General features: G+C 36.8%; 1 protein-coding gene across 5 annotated transcripts; it reads right to left on the reverse strand.

Annotated features, from left to right (window-relative positions):
* Positions 1-719: 719 nt before the first annotated feature.
* Positions 720-20,497, reverse strand: DYNC2LI1 (dynein cytoplasmic 2 light intermediate chain 1). Of its 5 annotated transcripts, none has more exons than XM_066178509.1 (13): positions 20,412-20,497; positions 19,425-19,554; positions 18,998-19,032; positions 18,562-18,631; positions 18,395-18,483; positions 16,017-16,203; positions 13,740-13,808; positions 12,308-12,385; positions 10,737-10,813; positions 10,319-10,389; positions 9,794-9,891; positions 8,483-8,575; positions 720-2,130 (listed from the first exon to the last, which is right to left on the reverse strand). In XM_066178509.1, exons 1-13 carry the CDS (start codon positions 20,423-20,425, stop codon positions 2,065-2,067), a joined length of 1,077 nt encoding a protein of 358 aa, XP_066034606.1. In that variant the 5' UTR covers positions 20,426-20,497; the 3' UTR covers positions 720-2,064. The 5 variants fall into 5 exon arrangements, with proteins under 5 accessions (XP_066034606.1, XP_066034601.1, XP_066034603.1 ...); XM_066178504.1 differs by lacking the exon at positions 20,412-20,497 and adding an exon at positions 19,673-19,777; XM_066178505.1 differs by lacking the exons at positions 720-2,130; positions 20,412-20,497 and adding exons at positions 6,666-8,011; positions 19,673-19,779.
* Positions 20,498-22,402: the final 1,905 nt, after the last annotated feature.

The following is a 22,402-nucleotide window of genomic DNA, read 5'->3' on the forward strand; positions in this document are numbered from 1 at the left end:
CTCTAATACTACGCTTGTATTTATATTATGGTCTAAGGCTTATATGGTTGGATTTTAGATAGAATTTAAGTGATTAGACATATAAAAACACTTTCATCTTCTCATGTTTGCTTTCATCTTGAAAACCAATGTTCTCTTAAGAGTGTGAATGAGTTCTGATACTGGTATTCCCCACCCCCCTCCTCTGGCTGATTTCCAGATCAGCCATAATCAAGAGTATTTCATGTTTTAAAGGGCTTTCTGATTTAATTTAGTCAGCTATTGCTGACAATTTTTAACAACGTAGCAAGGGTGCTGTAATTTTTTTCCCCACTATTTTGTTTTTTAACCACTACCAATAAGCAGAGGGGTCCAACTGCTAGTAAATCTCATTTCTAGAATTGTATTTTCAGTCTAATGCCTTATTTTGGTACCATTGGAGGACTCTGTAGCAAGAAAACAAACCAAATAGTGTGAAAACAGAATCAAGAACTCACTCCACTTTAATCTCATACATACTATACAGCGGATGAGTACAGGATCTTCAAGCAGTATCAAAGTTACCCAACTTGGTTTTGCCTTGTAAATGATGGTAAATCAGTGAAGACAGTTAGGTTATTTATATCAATTCTTTCTTTTCACTGTCAAGTACTAATCTTGGTTTGGAAGCAGTTTATGAATTACAAGGGAAAAAAAATGTTTGTTTAATAATGTTTTGGTTTTATTTAATAAAATGTCATTTTAACCAGGGAAAAAGTGTAAAAGTTGTTTGTTGGAAGCAATGCCATTTTCATCTTTGGAAATTATTCTCATGGGCCTTTCAAAGTTGAAAACTTAACAGACATAGAATTCCTAAATTTTGTATCTTATTTTCATTTCTGTGAAGAAAATAGTTTTTGCAGGTAGATAGATTTCTCCAAGGAGGTAAGTATATTTGTATCTTAAAATTATGTAATTATATAACTAGTTTAATATGATAGTTTTGAGATGAGGCAGTTCATAACAAGGAATTTTAAATGCAATCCTCAAGGTAACAGTATTTCCACTTAAATGTATTTTTCTAATATCTTTATGTAAAATATTCTGAGATACAAATGTTGTTATCAGAAAAACATCTGGTGAATATGTTAAAAATAACAAATAGCTTTAAATAGCTGGAAAGATACCAGATTAGTCTGTCTCTCCCATGTTTATGAGCATGTAGGGTTGATCTGGTTTGCCAAGTGATTGTTCAGACATTCACTCTCTGACAAGTCTGAGCTCTCAGAAGACACCTCTGGCTTTGACCTGGATTGTCTTGTGTATTCTCCACTCACTCAGTGCATCTTACACTAGTGAGGTGTGCATGGACAAAACCCCATTCCTAGTTTAGGCAGAATGTGGATCAATAATATTGTCAGCACTAACCAAGTATCTGTTAAATTAATTAGACTGACTTCCTAGCACATGAATATATGACAGAAACATCCATCTTCTAAACTCTGTGTGACATTATGCATTGCAAGAAATAGGTCCTGTATTAAACTATGATTTTGTGACAGAGAGAAAGCACACTTCTGAATTCAGGTCAAAGATGGTTTTAACTACACTTTATTCTGCCAGTTTTAGCTTTGTTTATTTATTCAAATATATCAAACAATTATGCAAGTATTTCTTAAGCTTTGGTTTTGAACTACAAAAAGATGTCTAGTACACTACACAGTTTCATATTTTGGGTGTGAAAACTTGTTTAAATATATGCTTAGGCTAGAAGTATTCAAAAGTAAATCAAATCATGTGTTGTAACTTCTAAAATAGGTAGAACTGACTAATTCCAGTCTACATAAACAAACCCATCTGAGAGCAATCTAGAATTCCTTTCTTCCCACTTTTTAAAACTCATTGCCAGTGCCAATATAAACAAATTTGAACTCAGTGAATAAACAGCTCCTTTTATGAAAAATAACATCAGGGATGCTTAATAAATCCTAACATTGTAGTCTGGTATTATATATTTTTAACTGCATGAAATGAAATTGCTAATGTAATGTAAAAATGATAAAAATAATTTTGTAAATGGTGTTTAACTGAAGACAGAACAGTTCATCAATCAGAGTCAAAATCCATTTCTTTCCACGATTTAGAGGCATTTCTTTTGTACTGCTCAAGTTCCTAAAAAAGAAACATAAATACATATTAAGCTAATTTTCTCATTACTAAAAGTCTCCAGAAACTTCACGTATATATTTGGCAAATGTATGTATGTACAAACACTTTTTACTGTAGAAAAAATCTACTATATTTTTATATTTAACAAAATTATCCTAAAAGTGGTATGAATTTTGCCACATTTGCTGTCATGTAGGGAGCTACATTTTGCTGTACTTTAGAACAGTAGAGTGCTAGCAAGGTAGACAAATTGATCTCATCTCAGTCAACTGGGAGCACTGAAGCCTAGAATAAAAAGGTTCTAGCACCATTACCAACAACAGTTTCCTCTGCTGAATTTTATGTAGGATGTGTACTGTCAGAAGTAAGTAATTTCTAAAGATTTTTTTCAGAACAAAAAAAATTAGGAAGCATTACAATGGCTTTTCATTTATTTCAGAGTAAGGCTTCCAGTAAATTTACAGAAGGATGGTGCTCTAATGAGGTACCTAACCCTGTACTGGCTTGCAAGACAAAAAACTCACCATATCTTACTTAGATCAGGAAAGAGGTGGACACAAAGCAGTGCTTAGGATAAATGTAGCAAAGTCCTTCAAAAGTGGACATGTGTTTTACAACTGTATTTTGGTTTTAATAGAATAGACTTCAGAGGGTAAGACAGGTTTTGCTGTAGGCATGCAAATATCAGCATGACAAAAATAACCAAATTCCCACCTGGTGAATTTAACAGAAGTATCAACTATCAGTCCAGAGCACAGAGGGAAGAAATTAAAGGACAGAACAACAAAGCAATTATATTAAGATTGTATAGAAATAATAAATGGAATTTTCCCTCAGGAAATAACTTCAGCAGCATTGTCAGAGGTGCAAAGTTTTCAGAAAGCACCCCAGCTGTATGAGCAGAGAGATTTTCAGTTAGTGCACATTCCTCCTGATGCTTGTAGGAGTCTACTGGTAGGGTTATGCAACTCCATGGGTGACGGACACACAACATATTGTGTCTAGGCTAAAGCCAGTAAGTTGCATTATTATCTACAACTCCAGTACTATAGAAATGTTCTATCTCTAAGCTGGTCTTTATTCAGTATTTTCACTCCCTCATTATTAATATAAAGTAATTATGATCTTGGAACATACTGAACTGTTGGAAACCTGCCAGCAGTTAGGAGTAGAAAGAATACTATGGTATTTTAAGGAGCACATGGAACCTGCTTTATGATAAGTAATTTCATTTAAAAACTTTATCGAAGGCTTTCAGGAAGGGAAAAATTAGATAGCCAGGTTTTACATATGACAATACCGTCTTGGGGTCATGTCTACAGGTGTTGGCTAAATAATTACCCTTGCAGATTTATCATCTGATTAGACTCCTTCAAGAAAGAGGCAGATAATTTAGAAGTATTAATTTAGCTGTAAGTTTAGCTAGCCTAGAAAGCAATTCAGTGTGAAGGCAATTCAAAACAATACAAACGTGCAAACTGTCAAACCACAGCATATCTTAAAGCTGCATAGCTATTGCACCACACACAGAAGTACAGAAAAAAATTATAAGTATTTATTTTGGACGTGTATCTAGGTAAGGGTAACATTTAAACAATGAGAAATGGAAAAAAAAAAAAGAAAAACAATAAATGGGAGGATATTTAGGAAAAAAATCTTTTAACAAATATCAGTGATTCAGGAGGTAAATGTCAGCAAAGTGCACTTACCTAGTTTCTATGCAAAATAGAAAGTAAAATACATCCCCTGAAGTCAGAAGTGTAATGCAAAATTCTTTCAGACACTACTTAAAGATCATTCCAGACACCCTCTTGTAAAAGGGCCCCTTCCTGCTCATTAAGTTCCATCCTCCAAACATGAGCAAAATTCTAGAATAGACTGATGACAGAGTCAGCTAAGAGATTATCTTTCCAAAGTGAAAGAAGATCCTATAAAAGAATATATCTCAAAGTACACCAAAATCGTCATGCTAGCATTATGCTATGCTTTTTTGTGGGTGTGAGTATAGGGGGCTGAAATTAGATTTCCAAAAAAAAAAAAAATTGCAATTACAATGTGCTCTGAGTGCTTTAAATGTAATTAGTGCTAGCAACTTATCACAGATGTCTCAACATTGGCATAAAGTGGGCTTAATTTTTTTTTTTTTAAACCTTAATGCTTCTGTACTTCTGTGTTTTGTAAATTCTTCATCCGTCAAATGGGGAAGATCACACCTAATCTCATAAAGGCATTGGGAAGAAAGACTTAACTGATGTTTGTGAGGCACTCAGATAAGATAACATTACCACACACTCTCAGAGAAAAAAAAATTAATACTTTTGTGTTCATTGAAGTGTCTGAATGGCAGGTTGAAAAATAAGGTACATAAAGAATAAAGATGATGAAAAGAAATACTGAACAATTGAACTGAGACTTCAGCAAAATAGTATATGATCATGTAATTAAAGACAATACTACAATGTCTACAAACAAGGAGGAAAAATTAAGATTGTAGGAAAAGCCTTAATTGTTGCATTTCCCTCTGTTCTGTGTGACTGATATGGCTTCTTTTCATGCAGTTTCTCACTGGAAGTGCCCTCAGTCTGGAACATGGTGAAAGCAACCAAGTACTGAAACACTGATTAAAGGTCTTAAGCACACAAACTTTAGTAAAAAATTTAGTAACAGTGCTCTAATAATGCTCTTCAATTTGATTCAAAAATGAAATCTTTTCTACCCATTTGGACATGCTTTCATGTGAAAACAAGAAAGCTTGTTCTTGGCAGCTGAGTAAATATCCTAAATAACTTTTTCTCTTATGAAGACTAGCACATGCCCTCCTGTGGAGAAAATGAAAGGTGGTATTGCTCTCTTATGCAGGTTAAGGTAGGGGACTATTATATTTCTCTGCCCAGTAACACTGGTGTGACCGAGGGTTTATGGCACAGAATGAAATCTTCTGTTTTGTGGAATAAGACTGAAATGGTCTCCTGAAGATCAGCAATATGTTCATGTCAGCAAAGTTCGCTGAAAAAAATATGGCTCTCGGTCTGCTGGCCAACACAGTCCCCATGTCAGCTGCTGATCTGACATGGAGGTGACATTTGGTTGTGACTGCCATGGTTGATTAGGCTGCTGCAATATTAGGGGAAATGCAACTATTCTTCCTCATGAGATGTGGAATCTTCTTGTGTTTATGACTTCTTCAAGTCTTAACAGTTACATCTCTGTCTGTTAAGACTGGCTTCCATGCCTTGTTAGCTGACATCAAATGGCACCAGGCATCCACTTTTTTGACTTCATGGCATGAGGCTTCAGCTAGAACTGGCACCAATCCCTGAAGTAATAGCTCTGAGTAACAAGGATCAGTCACTGTGAACTTTGGCACTGCATGACTCCTGAAGCACCTGAGTAGGAGGCTCTCCAGTTCTTTGAGCTCAAGGCTGAGCTTTATCTGTTGCATTAATGAATGAAGCTGCAGTCACATGCTCAGATCAAAAGGTCCAAGCACCTATTTTGAGTATTAGCAGTGAAGGCATAACAGCAAACAAAGAAAAACCTTCAAAAAGACACCTTAGAGTACTTACATCTGTGGCAGAGCGCATTTCTAAAGGACAGAGATTCCCATGTGCGAGGCTCTCACTGCCACAAACATTTAAAAGAAACTAAGGAACAAGACTTTCATGCTCCCCATAGGTGCTCACAGATGTAGGTGTATATATGTAGCTCTAATCAGAAATATTAGTGTAAAAGATCTCACTCTAATTCAAGTTATGTGTGTACCAAAACCCAAAGTAAGGTGACCTGTAAGCATCAAAAGGATGACAAGTTTGCCACGTGGTGTACGTATGAATAATTAACCAAAACCCAGACATTTAAAACGTAATAACTATGCAGAATGATTTTTTTTTTTAATCTTGAAAGCCTTGCAGAAAAACCAAAATTCCAGTAATTCCTGGAGAAAATCTGCTAGTTAAGAATTACATTAGAAATTTAAATTTCAAAAGGTCCCTGGTGCTGTATTCTCTCTCAGAGCTTAACTACAGGGAATGAAAAGTAGTAAGCAATTCCAACAGCACTATTTGATATAAACCTGTGCTATGTATGTCTGTGGGGCAAGAACTGGGAAAAGAATTCTGAAAAGACATAGTTGAGAAAGAAAGACGTGCTCCGTCTTGAAGAAAGGCACAGTGAGGAAAAGACAGCCTCGGGGAGCTTTCCATAGCAAAAATGTTCAGAAAGAAAGTGTTAACATCTCATTGTTAACTCTGAAAATATTAAGGAGACAAAATAGTCTGGTCTAAAAGAAAAGTTATGTCAGAATGCTGATGAGCTGAACTCTAAACTTCTATAGCCAAAGAGCATCTCAGATAAATGCTGGCCGACAGTACCTCAGAGTCAGCCAGGGACTTTCTTGATTTTTTTAAACTGTTTTCTTATTTTATACTCAAGAATTAGAATTCAATCTTTTACTCTGCTAGGATGCAGGCAAATCCTTCAATCAAAATCACCAAGTTGGAAATTATTTATTTAAACTTTGTATGACCACAGTTATCTCTATATCTACTACAGTATTATCAAGCAGTCCTGACCTGCGTCAGTCAGGTATTGCTGGTTCTTCTATCAGATGCAGTGACAGGGGCTCTGTTTTGCTTCCCTTGCTGGTTTTGTGTTTATTTATCTTTTAAAGCTTATCTTTGAGATAAATAAGCAAATAGGCTATCACCTGGAGTCCAAAGTAACACCAATTAACCGAAAGTAACCGAGAAAAATGATAACATGAAAACATTCACTGTCATCACGTGATACTTTCAATTTTGTATCAGGTCCCATGATTTAATTAGCAACACGTTGCATATTGACCATCTTGATATACTAGTCCTTCCACACAACAGATACCATGAGACTCTATAAAGAAGGTCAGACACATGATTAATTTAAAAAGTTGCTTTAAAAATACAGTTTTGTGCTGCTTGCTTTCCATTGAACTGGAAAACAGAAGGACACTTCAAAAAACACTGCAACTAGAGAGTTCTTTTAGATGTATATTTCTAGCTTAGTGCACTTCAAATTCCTGGTATAAAACATTTTAATAACGTGCGAATAATCTTGTAAAAATTAAACTTTGTGATAGAAACTTAGGAAATAACTGCAGATAACAAAAATAATTTTCTCTTTAATACTCAAATTACTTGTAGTTGTCCAACAAAAAAGAAGCTATAATAGTTTGCAATGCCCTTGAACAGATAAGATTCTAAAAGCCTGTCTCTTTTGTTTAAAACCAGAAAATTAATAATTTCCTGAATAATTTAATCAATACATACCAGTACCTTCTTTTGCAACACATTATTATTTAAAAATAAAAAACCTAGTATACTATATAGTTATTTCGAGATATGTAGCTATACTGAGTATATTTGTATTATAAATTCCAAAAGCAGCACGCTTTACAAATTTCAGTGATTCCTAAGACTGCTCTTGATGTGACAGAAATTCAGAACTGATACCTACATTAACAGGATATTGCAGGTAATGTGCAAGTTCAAAGGCTGCAGGGGATTTTTGAAATTCCTTTATTCTTTGGATAAATCTTGGTTTGATTTTAACAGACCCCTACCTGTGATACTGATGAAAACTACTATATACAGAACTGCTACTCAGCTGATATTATATACTGATAGCTGTAAGCCAATCCTTTCACCTTCATCTAGTTTGCCACAGAATTTTTCCATAAAATTAATTTCCCACTAATCGAGAGAAAGGCAGAAACATTTCAAAATTAGTAAGAAAAAATAGAAGACTCTTTCCCCACTAAAGGTCTTTCCTGGAATTCAGGGGTTAAGCCACATATCACCGCTCTGTGGAACAATTCCATTCACTCTGTTTAAGATAAAATGTCCGTAGCCTGCAAATTCAAGTTAGAAATGTTATCATCTCAGTATCTTTCCAGTTTAAATTAGTTTTGAAGAGAAAGAGAGAAGTAAGCAGTCCCCACCACAGACCTTGATATTGCTTCCTACACTTTCTGTTAGTCAACACTCAAATGAGAGTACAGGGTGAAGAAATGAGGAAATTATTGTCAAGAAAGCTTCAAAGTTTATTTTAGTGAGTTAATTCTATGGAACAGTTTGAGGGAAAACTTGAATTATTAATTTTTAAAGAAACTCAGAGCCAAAACTTTGGGATCTAACAGTGGTCTGCTGGCTTAGTATCTTAACAATGGGAAAGAAACCTCACAACCAACTACCAAACTGAAATCTAAAGCTGAAATTATTTAAGGGCAAAAAGGGGAGGTATGAGTATCTGCAATCAGTTCAGCAGTGCTGGTGGTTCTGGAATACCTGACTGTGAACAGCATTTTGGAGAATTACCACACCTGGTTTTTCTGAGCTCTCATGACATCAACTTCATACTCAGCATATTGACTATCCTGTGCAGGGTCCTTGGTATCTTGTAAATCACAGGAACTCTAAAAGGAGAAAAGAGAAAACCCCAAATGATAGAATTTATCTTATTTAGTAAGAAAAAGCCACACTATAGAAGCGAAAGTTTTTGGTTTTAATACAAATATATTAAAAGCTTGCATTTATGGAACAATTTTGTGCTACAGGACACAGATTAGTTAAAAAAAAAAAAAAGGTGTTCTATCAGTAAAATGAAGAAAAAATAATAGTGCAGATAGATTCTAAGGGGCAGAAAATATTCTTATCTGGTGGTTGGTTATTATTCTTGAGCACCAAAATGAAAATATCATTTCTGGTCCATGACATTAAGGCACAGTTGAGGTTGCCCTTGCTAAACTGTTTAATACTCATGACTAGAATTCAGTTCTGGTTATCAGAAGCATTACTTCAATAGCTGAGAATATATATAACTGATTATATAAATATAAATATATATAATATTTAAATAAATAACTGATTGCTATCTTTGCCAAATATCTGAATTTTCATTTCCTAGCCTTGAGCGAACTAGAACTTGAATTCCAAAGAAGCAAATACACTAATAGTAAGAAAAACTATCAAATGAGGAGGGTTTTTAAAATGTTGTCCTGCACATTTCTCCTTAATCATATCAAATAGAAAGTAGCAAGAATGCAATAATACCAGTGTTGGAATAAAACAAAGCAGAATTCTACTTCTTAGGTGAGGCAATGGAAAAAGAAGTTTACAATGCGTAAAAATAACTTCAGAGTTTAAAGCCTGCTGTGGAACCAAAACAGGAGACTGTGAATCTATTTGGCAAATGTTTAAATCTTTACTTAGACTGACACATTGATGAACAGCAATGGAACTTGCAAGATGAGAAGAGTATTCATTTCTCCAGCTGTTTCAGGGGGTATTTGGAGGGGTGGGTGCAGCAGGAAACATTTGTGTTTTTAAAGGCTATGAGGAAAACTAACATGAAAAATAATACTTCTGTATAGTTTCTGAGAAGTTTAGTCTTTATCATGTTAGGGCATTTTATATTGAAAACAGCATCTTTCATAATTTCTAAATGTAGGGAGGTGACTGAAGATGTAGAAGCACTACTACATACAAGTCATCATCTTTTAAAAATGTATTAAAGAGAACTGCTAATTGAGACTGACATTCCAGTCAGTGGACTTGAAAGACAAAAAGGAGCAGGGATATTGCTGCTATTTTGTGGCAAAAAGAAGTGGTGTGCACAGCACAGACATCCCTACCTTGGGAGGAAATGTTTTCTCAAATACTTTTTTCCATAGTTCCAAAGGTGTGTTGGCACGCATCTTTCCAAGATCACTGTCAGAGACAGGTGGTGGTCCTGAGGATCACAGCACACATAAGACAAGTGTGTTGTCATAACAACATAAATCACAGAATAATTTTGCATAATGATCCATTTAATTTAGTATTTTACCTTCTATACTGACAAGCTGCAAAAAGTTTGAAAAAAACATCAATCTCCTACCATGAAATGGGCTGAGAGGTTTTGTGTATTTTGTTTTCTTTCAGCTCTAAGCTTATTGGTACTTCACTATTTTACACAGTCCCGAGAGTTTATGAAACTACCTAACAAACCTGCACAAATAATTCTTAGTAATATAATGAATCATGATTTTAAAATCTATTTCCTTCAATAATCTGTTAAAACTGATACTGATGTGCTGTAATTTATCTATTTGCTTAAAATGTTTTTCTTGTTTTCAAAACAATTAAGCAACAAACAATGAACAGAAGAATGTTCTAACCTATTTGGCTCATGGAATCCAGGCCTGCTGGTATAAAGAGAGGCTTGCTGGGATCCACTGATACAGACTTGCTAAACAGAAAAATAGAAAATGTATCAAGCGAGCATTTACAAATCAACAAAAAACATCATTCAAGCCAAGACTAGAGTCTTACTGGGGTTTGCATATAAATACACGTAAATAAAATAGTATTCAATTCCAATGGTAACCCTGTTTTTCATTCATCAGTTTGAGGATCAAAATTAAGGAGTTATCACTGTCTTTAGCAGAGATAGGCAGCTGAGTCACAGGAGTCCAAGACCACGAACAAAAATCTTTCAGAGATAATATTTAAGAAAAAAAAGTTATGATTAAAATATTTTTATTAAGTAATTTTAGGCTCTGAGCAAGACATTTAATAGTTGAACAATAATGTTACCTTTTATCGTAGCCAAATGCCAAGTGATTAATAAGAGCACGGGCTTTCAGCAGGAGAGCCTCAGATTTACTGGTAAACTAAATGAATCAGAAAACAAAATATACATTATGAGCATCCATCATAGATATATTGCATTTTGCCATCTATAGAGAGGATAGAGCCTGGCTAATTAATACCTGACCCAAATAAACTTGGTACGTGTTGACTAGAATAAAAATCGCACATTCCCTTTCAAAAACATGAATATATTTGTTACTGAATATATAGATCAAGAAAGATTAAAAAGTAGCATAAATAAAGATTAAGGAATAATTTTTAAAATACTGATTCAAAACTTTTGAAATATGCACATTACGAGACACAGATCTTTTGCCCAGGGTTAATGAGTTACGATTTTAAATTACATAAAAAATTATCCAGAATACCATAAACATTTAGAAATGTAATGAGTAACTGTTCAGTTTTCAACTAAAAACAGCTTCCAAGTGGCAGAATGGTACAGATTTATCAGAAAGCAGTTCTCAGAATATATTCTCAAACAACATGCTTCTTTGTGTCTAAGGGCCTTTATATCTAACAGATTTGTGTCTTTGAGAGAGAAGTCAAATCCCTGGTGTGGGAAATTAAGTTTCTCCCTCTCATTTCAATGACAATCAGGATTAAGCAGACAAAGAGTTTTATGTTCTATTTTTAATTTTTAATTACAATAATGTTTAAATACTAAAAAAACCTCAACCAAGACAGTTGCACTCTCAGTTAACAAAAGACAAATTCATGTGTCGGAGTGAAAAAGCTTTACGTGGATGCAAAAGGACATGCTGGGATTTTAAGTATTCAAAGTAAACATCAGTTGTTTTGATAATCACTGAGCTACTATTAAATATTATTTATTGCATAAATGATGGTTGATACAATTAGACCCATCTTCTGATGCACAGTGAGCCCAAGAGACAGCATTTTTTGGACTGTGAATCTCAGCACGCATGTTTCTGTCTTTACTCAGAGGATGATCTGACAAAGTAAAATAAATACTTCAATGTCCTCATGTTGGCATCTTTCTACCCACTTCTGTAAGGAAGCTCCTGTCCTACTTCAACACCCTAAGTGCAGTAATCTGGTATACATAAACTACTGTGAAAATGAGCCCTTGATTTTAAGCCTATTAAAGCTGGGTCACTCGATGTAAGTTCATGCTTCTACCAAAAGGGCCAGTTCTCTAATTCAATCTAAGGCAATCACTTTTGCCCATTCTCTTTTCTTGTACCAAAAAAAAAATTTGCCCAAGATGCAGTAAACTCAATGCAGGAACTAAGCTGGCCAACAGGTAACTATTTTCATTTAGTTTTTGTTGATACTGGGACCTTGTGCAGTTTATTTGTTCACAAGGCATGTCCATTTATCTCCTGCCTGTAATGTGACTTGTTCAACAGATAGCCTCATGAAGAAAGCTACTGTAAAACCAATGAAATCCCATTTTCTCTAGTTTTACAGTACTATTTTAAAAAATATTGTTTTTTAACAGAACTATTGTTCATCTTCTCTATCCTTAAACAGAAAGTGACTATACATACCACTAATGATGCTCCATAATAATGGGAAACAAATCGAAGTGTCTTGCTTATTATTTTCCTCATTTCAGAGTCAAACTCCTGAAAATGTTGATAGTAGAACATAGATGTAAAAAACAAAACCCAAAATACTACAGTTAGAACTTTTCTTTTTTATATATATAAACTGCAATGCACTTAAGCTACAATATATAAGGCTTTCAGCTGTCAGCATAATTATATCTTAAGACAGAATCAGTAACAGCCTACTCTGAAAAGAAATGTCACAATTTCTCTTTGTTTCTTTTTTACATCTGGAGCCTAATTCAGGCAATATGTAAGTCCAGGAAAAGTTTTTTAATTGAGAATGCACATTTAATTTTCAATTTATTTGTCTGATATTGTTTTAAATTTTTACCAGTAGAAATGCTGCCTACTAGAAGAATAAGGATGTTTTTGTGAAAATATTTAAGTAAATCTTTGGGTATATGCTATCTAAATTCTAATACCTGCAAGATTTGAAAGGTGCGTCAAAATACCTTTTCATCCATGTCTGTTTAATCTAAAATCATACAGATGGCCTTCCCTGGATAAAATGGGCGAAAACTTGGTCCCAGTGATGCCTGCAGGAGTCAATCCATAGACCCCCAAAGGGATCGGGCTGGCATTTTCTCCTTATTACATGAGAGTCATTTAAGGAGGTCGTGGCTCAGCATAAAGCTTTGGTATGAGAGAAGGCAAGTTCCTTATGAACGAAGAGTTCAGTAACTCAGAGAGTCAGCCAGGTATGGAGTGCACTGTGCAGCCATCCAGAGAAGCACAGGCTGCCAGCATGACTGCTAAAAATCAGACATCCTGTCCCTAGTTTCTCATGATCAAGTGCAGTGAGTATGTGTTTGTTTGGGGTTTTTATGTCCTGGGAGAGAATCCAGTAGTACCACGACATTTCTTTCCTCCCCTCCATAAAAGATGCAATTACTCACTTGTCTCTAGAAACTTAGGAAGTATTTTAAAAGAAGTTCCAGACTGAAGCTGCCACAACTACCAAAAAAATCTGATCAGCTTGACTTGAGGTACACTCCTCTTCTACTGCCATAAACTTAGAGCTGCTGTCACAAGGGACACTTGGACCTGGATTTCTCTCATTATAAAAGGAAATCTTCCACATGGTGTTTTCTTGCTTCCCTTTTAGGTCTGCAGCAACTTGTATCTCAACGTTTTCTAAGTACATCTCAAAAATCATCAGTTTGGGGGTGTTTTGTGAAGGAATGACAGCAGGCCTTCCTTAATGCTGTTGAATGGAAAGATTTTGGGTTGTTTTTTTTTTTTTGGTGGTAGAAGACAGGATGTCCACACTTTAGTTCAAAAGATTAGTACTATATTAGTGAAATTTTAGTATATAGAATATTTACTGGGAATAATTTAATTATTAAAAATGTACTTAAGTATTACTTACATGAAAAATATCATATTTGCTTCCAATTATCACCAAGGGTATTGGAAAAGGGTCGACTAATGCATAGTCCTGTTAAAAAGATATAGGACAGTTAAGCTCTGTAAACAAACTGTAGAAGATTTCAACTGCTGAAGCAATTGAAAGGGATTAAATTTAATTCACAGAAGACAAGGTTTTCCAAACCTTAAGGTAGAGGAATCAGTTTTATTGCAATATCCATATTATATTCTACCATTTTCCCATTTTCTTCCTAAATGGCCAGGAAATAATCCCTCTGAGCTGTCAGAACACTTACTTAAACAATATTTAATGTGAATTTCAAATGTTTGATATCAGCACAAAGAGGAAACATCATCCAACAATCTTGAAAATGTGAATCAGTACCAGTGGAGGAAAACAAGTCTGAGAGTGCAGACTTAAGTGGTAAATAGCTAATGTGGGATAAAAATTTTAGTAAGTGAATTACAAGAATTCTCAAGTGATCTGGAAGGGTTTGCTGTCGTCCACATGAAATGAGACAATCCCCTCATGTGTTCAAGCAATTATTTATTCAAGCTGCTGTGGCTGCAGCAGTGCAAGAAAGATGTGTTGTAGCAGAGGGTGGTCCCACTGCTCCCTCCTAACCCCAGGTATTTCACAGACAGGTTAAATGACAAAATGTTGACAGAAGCTGCACACACTGAAAATCCTCTACTTGGAGAGGAGAAATACTGGCTTCACTCATCCACTGTCAGAGCAAAAGCTTTAAGCAAAACTATTGCAACTTTAAAATGCATATATAGAATATAAAACTGAAAAAATAGTTTTCATCTCATACCGAAGAGGAAAATTTGGGATAACATCAGAAACCTTCAAACTAGCTATTGAACCCTATTCATGTTTGGACCATGGAATTTATTTTTGAATATGGAGTACTTTAGATGCATCCAGCCTCTTTAAATAAGGTCTGCAACTGATATGTTTTATCATCATAGCAAATAATTCTTTAGCCAGGCCGATGAAATATATCTTAATCCTTAAAAATGTAAGTATTTCATTGATTTCTGTTTATGATAAGAATATGTTTAGCCATTAAAAGGCACATAAAGATCTCCATAAACTGTCATTTAATTTGACTATAAAAGGTAGTATTTTCTTCTAATAAATTGACACAATTTTTCTTTGAACAATGATGAAAGTAAGAAGAGAACCAAACAGTAATAACATATTTTATTTGCATTATTTATGTCTTTGATAATGGAAGCTAAACAGATATTTTAGTTCAGAAGGTATAATTGCGTTTCCTACAGTGCAAGAATAACAAGTTTTCTTAACAATTAATAGCATTATTATTTTTCTTGATTGCAACAAGCTTGCAATTTTCTGATATGTAAAGCACTATATGAAACTAGACACTGTGGTCAAAACTTATTGCCAGGTGTGCATGTAGATTTTTTGTGAATTACCTTCTCTAAATGTAAAAACCAAAATAATCCCAGTATCAAACCCCATACGCTAAATCTATGGAGTGCTGCATATGTTGCTTTCTCATATCTTTAGAGTTCCTTTAAAATTTCTGAGCTCTACAAGCACTTGCTGTATTGAAGCATTTTATAGAAATTACAGTAACTAGATTTACATGCCAGGTCTTTGAATTGTTGAATACGTATTTGTGCATTATATACACACAACATTTGCAGAGGTTTAATGCACAATGACTTTTCATTTCTATTGCGCATAATCTAGTTTAGCTTTTCCAGAGATTTAGTTAGCAATTATGTTTCAAGGACTGATGTTAACATTTCTGAAACTTTATAATTTAATTAGTTGTCAGATTATCAAAAGGCATTGAGTTTGTGATAGACATTTAAATAAATGCAAAGTATATAGTCATGTTGATGGCTGTTATAACTATATTCTTTGCTTAAATTTGTACCTTCAGCTAGTCTCTTGCTAGATGACTTTTGTACATTCTAGTTTTCATCTTCATTTTAAAAAGATGAGGGGGAAAAAAAGCAAACTGCTACTCTAAAACTATTTCTTTTGATTGGTGTAACATGCCATAACAATCACATTAGATATCTAACAAAAAGATATAAGAAACCTTCTTTCCTTGTTTCTGCTCTTATTGAATTTTTATTAAATTGCTATAATTTTCCAGTGAACAGGTTCATCTACATCAAATGGATTTTCAGTCATGCATAAAAATCTAAAAGAGTTGTTTATGATTTTCAAAAGCATTATCTTTAACTGTATAAAGGCCTGTGACATCTGGAGAAAATATTAGAAGTAACTTACAGGGTGATCCCTCTGCAGATGATTCCACATTCTTTGTTTAATTTCAGCAGCTACTTCAGGGTTTGTCTTCTCTAGTTTGGTTAAAATTTTGTTCACGTGGTTCCTGGTGACCTGCAGAAGGCTCTCCATAGTAGTCCAGAGTTCATCAGGTTTGGAGAGATCCAATACCAGAACTACAGCAAATGACCTATTAAAGAGGCTTTATATGGTCACATATTCAGGACATGAGGGAGTCAGCATTTTCATACAAAACCACACCTGTAGTGTAAATGTGACCATCTAGCTGCTAAGATGGATTTAATGTAACAGCAAAGCAAGATGGCTTTTAGGGATATTCTGTACTCTGAAGACACCTTTCCCTTGTCTCTTGTTCAGAACCAATATTTTGGCAACTTTCAATCAAGCATGGTTTTTGGGGACTGTCTTCAGACAGTAAAATATGCAAATATCCTCAGCCCTGTAGCTTCTTCCTGTATGACTGAGGATTTCTGCTGTTATGTATCCCTGAAATCTTGTAAGTCTACAACCCTAGACCAATGGCTAGGATCTTTCCTAACTATTACCTGTATTCCCTGTATACCTGGGAAAGTTCCCTACTTTCATTATTCTTTTATGATATGAAATGAAGAAAATCTGGTTAAGGACAATATTCCCTGTCAGGGACTGAGACAGTTTGTTGGAACCTTGAATGGGTGCATGAGAAAACTCTTCTGAAAGATAAAAGAGTATTCATGACATCCTTAGCTACTACCACACTTTTAAAGGTGGATTGTTGTTAAGAAATGTTTTACATCTGAAGTCCTTTCTTTCTAAAACCCTGCCTCCCAAAATACCAGCTGCATTTAAGTGCAACTTTAAAGATCATTGCAAATGCAGTAATCTGAATGGATGCCATCATTCTATCCCATTCCAGCCTGACTTGAAAAAGGGGATTCCAGACCAGAGTAGTATTACGAAAGCTACGAAGCAGCTGAGTGCTCAATTTCATTTTAAAATGCCATGGGGAAGAAAAATCTGGTGAAAAGTCTCTTGATGAAAGCAGATATAGTTTATGGAACTTTTAAATAAGCAAATTGCTAGACTACAATGATGGGAAAACCAGCAACATGCTCTTGTATTTGTTGAAATGGTAGAATTTTTACTGGCGTGTTAAAATACTGCCTTGTGAACAGAAGTGAATTGTTCTTACAGAACACTGCTATTCCAGCAAAGAATCTTAGGATTCTCCACATTAGAAAATCCCTTATCAGTTAAAAAGGAAGAAAAGACTGATGGAGGTAGAGCTCAAATAATTTAATTCAGTCAGGGGCTGAAAAATTACACTTAATTTTTTCTCTCCCAAGGTTTTCTAGAGACAAAGAGCTTCACATGCCCTAAGTGTTTTATTTTTATTCCCTCTTAGTCTCTCAGCAAATAATGGCATTATCTAATGGCATAATGGTAGTCAAAACAGGAGCAAATGTACCTGATAAAAATTATATTCCTCCTTTTTCTTCTCCACAGAAGTTAAAGCTCAATACCAATGAAATAAAGCAATACATCATAATACAAAACTTACCTTTTGATCTTTTTCTCCCCTTTCAACTCCCATCTTCCCTAACCAAAAAAAAAAAACCAAAAAAACAAACCCATAAAAAGCACCCCCTATCACCTTGTCATTTCTTTATGCAATTTTTCATGCATTTCTTCTTCTTATGCTATCCATTACTTTAATGGATTTTTCTCACTACATTCTCTTAATTTGATAAAAATTTCTGTTTCCTTTTGTTTTCAAATAATTTCAGTAGCTCTAGTCCTGCCTGGAAATGTCACCTCTCTGTTGGGAAATGACTTTCTCATTAAAAGGTAATTTCCCAAAAATCTAGAGATATTTTTTATCACAATTTTTCGCTTTGTTCTTCACCCTAAAATATCTGTCCCAGAAAGAGCATCTATGTGTGCACACAGAAGTAGGAAGCAAGATTTCATTTTTCATATATCCCCAAGTCTGATTTTTTGCTCTCAAAAAAAGCATAAAGATATTACATCTTATATTATTATATTATTATATTATGTCAGATATTACTATACTGAGCATAAAGATATTATGTCTTTTCTTTTTCTGTATTTCTTGTTCTATCTACTTAAGGCCAGCCTACTTCCTCCACGTTTTGTTCAGATTACTTAGAACTGGTTTATTTAGGAGAGAAGCATGAAAAGGAAGACCAAAGCAAAGCATCATGGTATTACAGTAATTCTTAGCAAAATCCCATAAATGTTCTATCTTACACTTTGAAAGAGGTTTTCACAAAAAAAAACGACAAAAAAAAAAGCCTAGAGATTACTAATGTTTGAAGAAAAGCTCAAATTAACTCCAGAACTGTAATATTTACACTTACCTTATGTTGTGGCTAGTGATTGGTATTCGAATGAGTTCTACTAATGAGGTTCCACCACCTAGTTCCCAAAAATTAGCTACATCTTTAGGCTGCAAAAGAGTTTCTTTATGTTATTTTTAGGTGTGTGTATATATATAAAGGTATGGTAAACTATATTTTATACTCACTGTATTGTGTCTCCTTGCCCTTCTTCCGAAAGTATATTCCAAGGCTAATGTTGGCTTTGGAGACTCTTCCCTAAAGGAAAAGTAACTGTATTTTGTCAAGATCTTCTAAGGAAAGGAAGTTAATTCTATGGTTACTAAATTGTATTTATCAGTCAGTTCTGAATTTGGCTTAGAGTCAGCAGAGGACACTTTTAGACAGGAGGTGTCAGGTACTGAAGACAGGAGAAGCAGCAGCACCAGCCCAAAGAAATGAGTCATTTCAGCTAACACTGACTGAAAGGGTCACTTGAGGGGTTATAATGAAGGGAAATAAGTTCATTCCTAAATTATCAACCAGTTACAGAACACACCTGCATACATCTAGTATAAATTATCACACAATATGCCTGCTTTTTAATCTACAGCTGAATACTGCTTTAAAATATTTTACACATACCTCTCAAGGCATCTCAGTATGATAGTGGTCTTTCCCTGGAAATTAGAAACAAAGAGGAACTCTACTGTACTGTCTTTAAAGTGTAAAGTTGTATCACTAAGTCAAATTTATTTAAAATTCCAGTAATAAAGTACCAGAAAACTGCAAATGCGTGTGACTGTTTGCAGTCTTTATTTAAGTCCAATTTTCAATCAGAATCAAGCTACACTACCCTTATTACAAGTATACACAAACAGACATGAAAAATACAGTAATAGGAACACTGTATTTAGAACAGGCTTTAGTGATCAATTAGACCTCTGCAGAATGAGACCATGAGATGTTATGTCTTTAAAATTAAGTGAATCTTAACATCTGAAAATATGAGATGTTTTCCCTGACACAAATTATGTTTGAAAAGTGTAGAATTGTACAGTATTTAGATTACCCCAGTTTTGTTTCCCATAAATAATATTGATCTTTCCCAAACTTCCCCTGGCTTGACATCATCATCATCATCATCATCAGGATTTTCTCTCTTCTCCACTTCAGCTATAGCAAGATCCCATAAAGTATCACTAGTTGGAAGAAAACAAAGAAAATAATTAGAAAAAACACACCCCTTAGGCCCCAATTCCTGAAAACATTTAAATTAAGGTTATTGTGGTGTAGATTGATACTATTATTTCACATCACCTGTCCTCTCTTTGTCGAAGTACTTCTAACCAAACCAGCTGAAGTGACATTCCTCCGTAACCCCAGCAGCCACTTGCGGCACATACTGAGCACGTACGAGCTGTGCAGCGAGAGGCTTTGCTTGGAGCACATTTAATCACGGAATCACACAATCAATTAGGCTGGAAAAGACCCCTGAGATCATCTAGTCCAACCTGTGACCGAAGTCACCAGTTGGTCCACCAGACCGAGTGCCACGTCCAGGCTTTCCTTAAAACACCTCCAGGGACGGTCACTCCACCTCTTCGCCGGGCAGCCCATTGCGGCACTAAGACACCACACAGCTAAGGTTGTGTGGCGTGCCAGGCTTTCCTCGGGAGCCTGCGGAAGGCCGGCAGCCTCTGGAGCCGGCAGCTCCCGGCCGCCGGCAGCGGAGGGGCCGGGCACGGCTCGGAGGGCTCGGGAGAGCTCCGGACCGGCGCTCGGTGTGCCGGGGAGCTGCTGCTCGGGTTCCCCGTGCTCAGGTTCACCCGCGGCCGCCTGCAGACCCCATTTATGTGGGGTCCCTTACAGAAGCAACGGGACAAGGGCCAAGCGTGCCCCACCTACCCTCGGCCCCGCTCGCTTTAGGGGTAGAGGCCGGAACGACCCGTTTTAAGCCCTCCCTCCCTCTCTAAGCTGTCCCCCGCGGCCGACTGCCCCTTCCCCCAGGGCAGCGGGAGCGATCCCCCGTGTCCAGCCCCGGCAGGGCTCCCGGTACCTGGCCTTGGGCATCGCTGCGCGGGGCGCGGGCCCGGCTGCCCGTGGCCATGGGAACAACGGCGCGGGGCACGCCGGGAGCTGTAGTTCCGCGGGCGGCCCCGGCCCCGCGCTCGGCCCGGCCCGCCCCGTGGCCGCCCACAGAGCGGGGCCGTGTGGCCGTCCCTCGCCTCCTCGTCGCAGCCCCAGCGGCTGCGTCTGTCTTCAGGGTTCCCACGACTCGGTGTCGGTGCGAGTGTGAGGGCCCTCGGGGGATGTAGACCCCCCTTGTGAGGGAACAGGATACTCCAGCTGTGGAGGAAGCCAGGGATAAGTAAACAGCACCACGGGGAGTCTTACTTGACCTCGGCCTTAAGCACTGGCTCCTGAAAAACTCATGGTCCCTCAGTGAGCTTTGTTACCAGCGGGGGGAGTGAAACGAGGCCTGTGTTGTTCCCATTCGCTGGGAACTGCTGTGTAACACACAGTAAGTGTAGTCGTTTCACAAAAATTATTGTGTAATTATTTTACTATCCAGCAGAGGGCAAGAGGGTGAGGAACTGGAGCATCTCTCTTAGGAAGAAAGGCTGAGGGAGCTGGGCCTGTTCACCCTCGAGGAGACACGACTGAGAAGGGACCTCCTCAATGTCTGTCCGTGTGTGAAGGGAGGTGTCAGAGGACGGAGCCGGGCTCTGCTCAGTGGTGCCAGGAAGTAGGACAGGAGGCAATGGGCAGAAACTGATGCCCACTAAGTTCCACCTGAACATGAGGAAGAACTGTACTGTGCAGTGACCAAGCACTGGAACAGACTGTCCAGAGAGGTTGTGGAGTCTTCCTCACCGCAGGTATTCAGGAACCATCTGGACACAATCCTGTGCCATGTGCTCTGGGATGGCCCTGCTTGAGCAGGGAGGTTGGGCCAGGTGACCCCCATGGTCCCTTCCAACCTGACCTGTTCTAAATTATTAAGAGCCAATCCAAAATCAAAGAATTTATTTAGCAATTTCCAAGATCAATTTTGAAATGCCACAATAAAATTGGACAACATTGATCAAATGCTGGGTGGACAGTGGAACAGCAACAAGGGTGCCGTCCAATATTGCCCACAATTGCTGGGTCTCGGTGTGCAGTTTTTCTACAGTTTTTCTGCCCCGGAGGCAATGTCCATTGAAAGTCCGAATATTTATGTATTCCTTTATTTCCAAGTGAGGTTTGAAAGGATTTCTTGGTGGTATGAAAAGACGTCCCAAGAGTCTTCCCAGATCCTCTCTTTGGGGCACTGATTCAATCATCTTCCTGGATCCTCCACCAAGACTGATATCAGATCTTGAGTAGCCATGAAGCGAGGTCTACCCTTGATGAATGGGCCATCTCTTGTCCAGCCTTATCATTTCTGTTGCAAATTTTGTGGTTTTCACAGCTGAACAATGGACTTTAGAATTTTGGAGACGCCCTCGAGTTGCTTCGAAGAGTCCAAATTTTAGTGACAATTTATAAATTTATCACGTACAATATTTTATATGTGAATTTATACACTACATCTATTACATGACCCATTCTGGGATCTGTCACTTCATAGTTACAAGGGGCACACAAATAAGAAAGACACTGTAAAAAACAGGGACTGGATTATTTCAAATAAGATTGTCAAAAATCAAATCCAAAAATGCTGGGCTTGGATTAGAAAGTAGGACTTGAAGGGTGCAGTAAAACAGCGGGATGACCCTGAGTATGAAAGGGGCATAGGATGTAGGTGAACCCAACAAGTCTGAAGTGTCCTACATCAGAGAAATGACCCAAAATCAGGACAGCAACTACAGCTCTCCTCTGTAGCTGAAGAGCTGCTTTGTATCTTGAGAGAGTGGAGACAGAAACTGACTAAAATAATTCAGTTACCTGTTTGATCAAAGCCAGCAAAGCAGCCTCATTCATAAGGATTAGGTCAGATTTCATTTTAACTGTTCCTTCTTCCTTACCCAAAGAAGGCTGATGTATCCTGCCACTGACCCTAAG

The sequence above is a fragment of the Chamaea fasciata genome, unplaced genomic scaffold, assembly GCF_029207755.1.
Source record: "Chamaea fasciata isolate MVZ Bird 193981 ecotype frontalis unplaced genomic scaffold, bChaFas1.0.hap1 SCAF_3, whole genome shotgun sequence".
In the NCBI taxonomy this organism is placed as follows: Eukaryota; Metazoa; Chordata; class Aves; order Passeriformes; family Sylviidae; genus Chamaea; species Chamaea fasciata.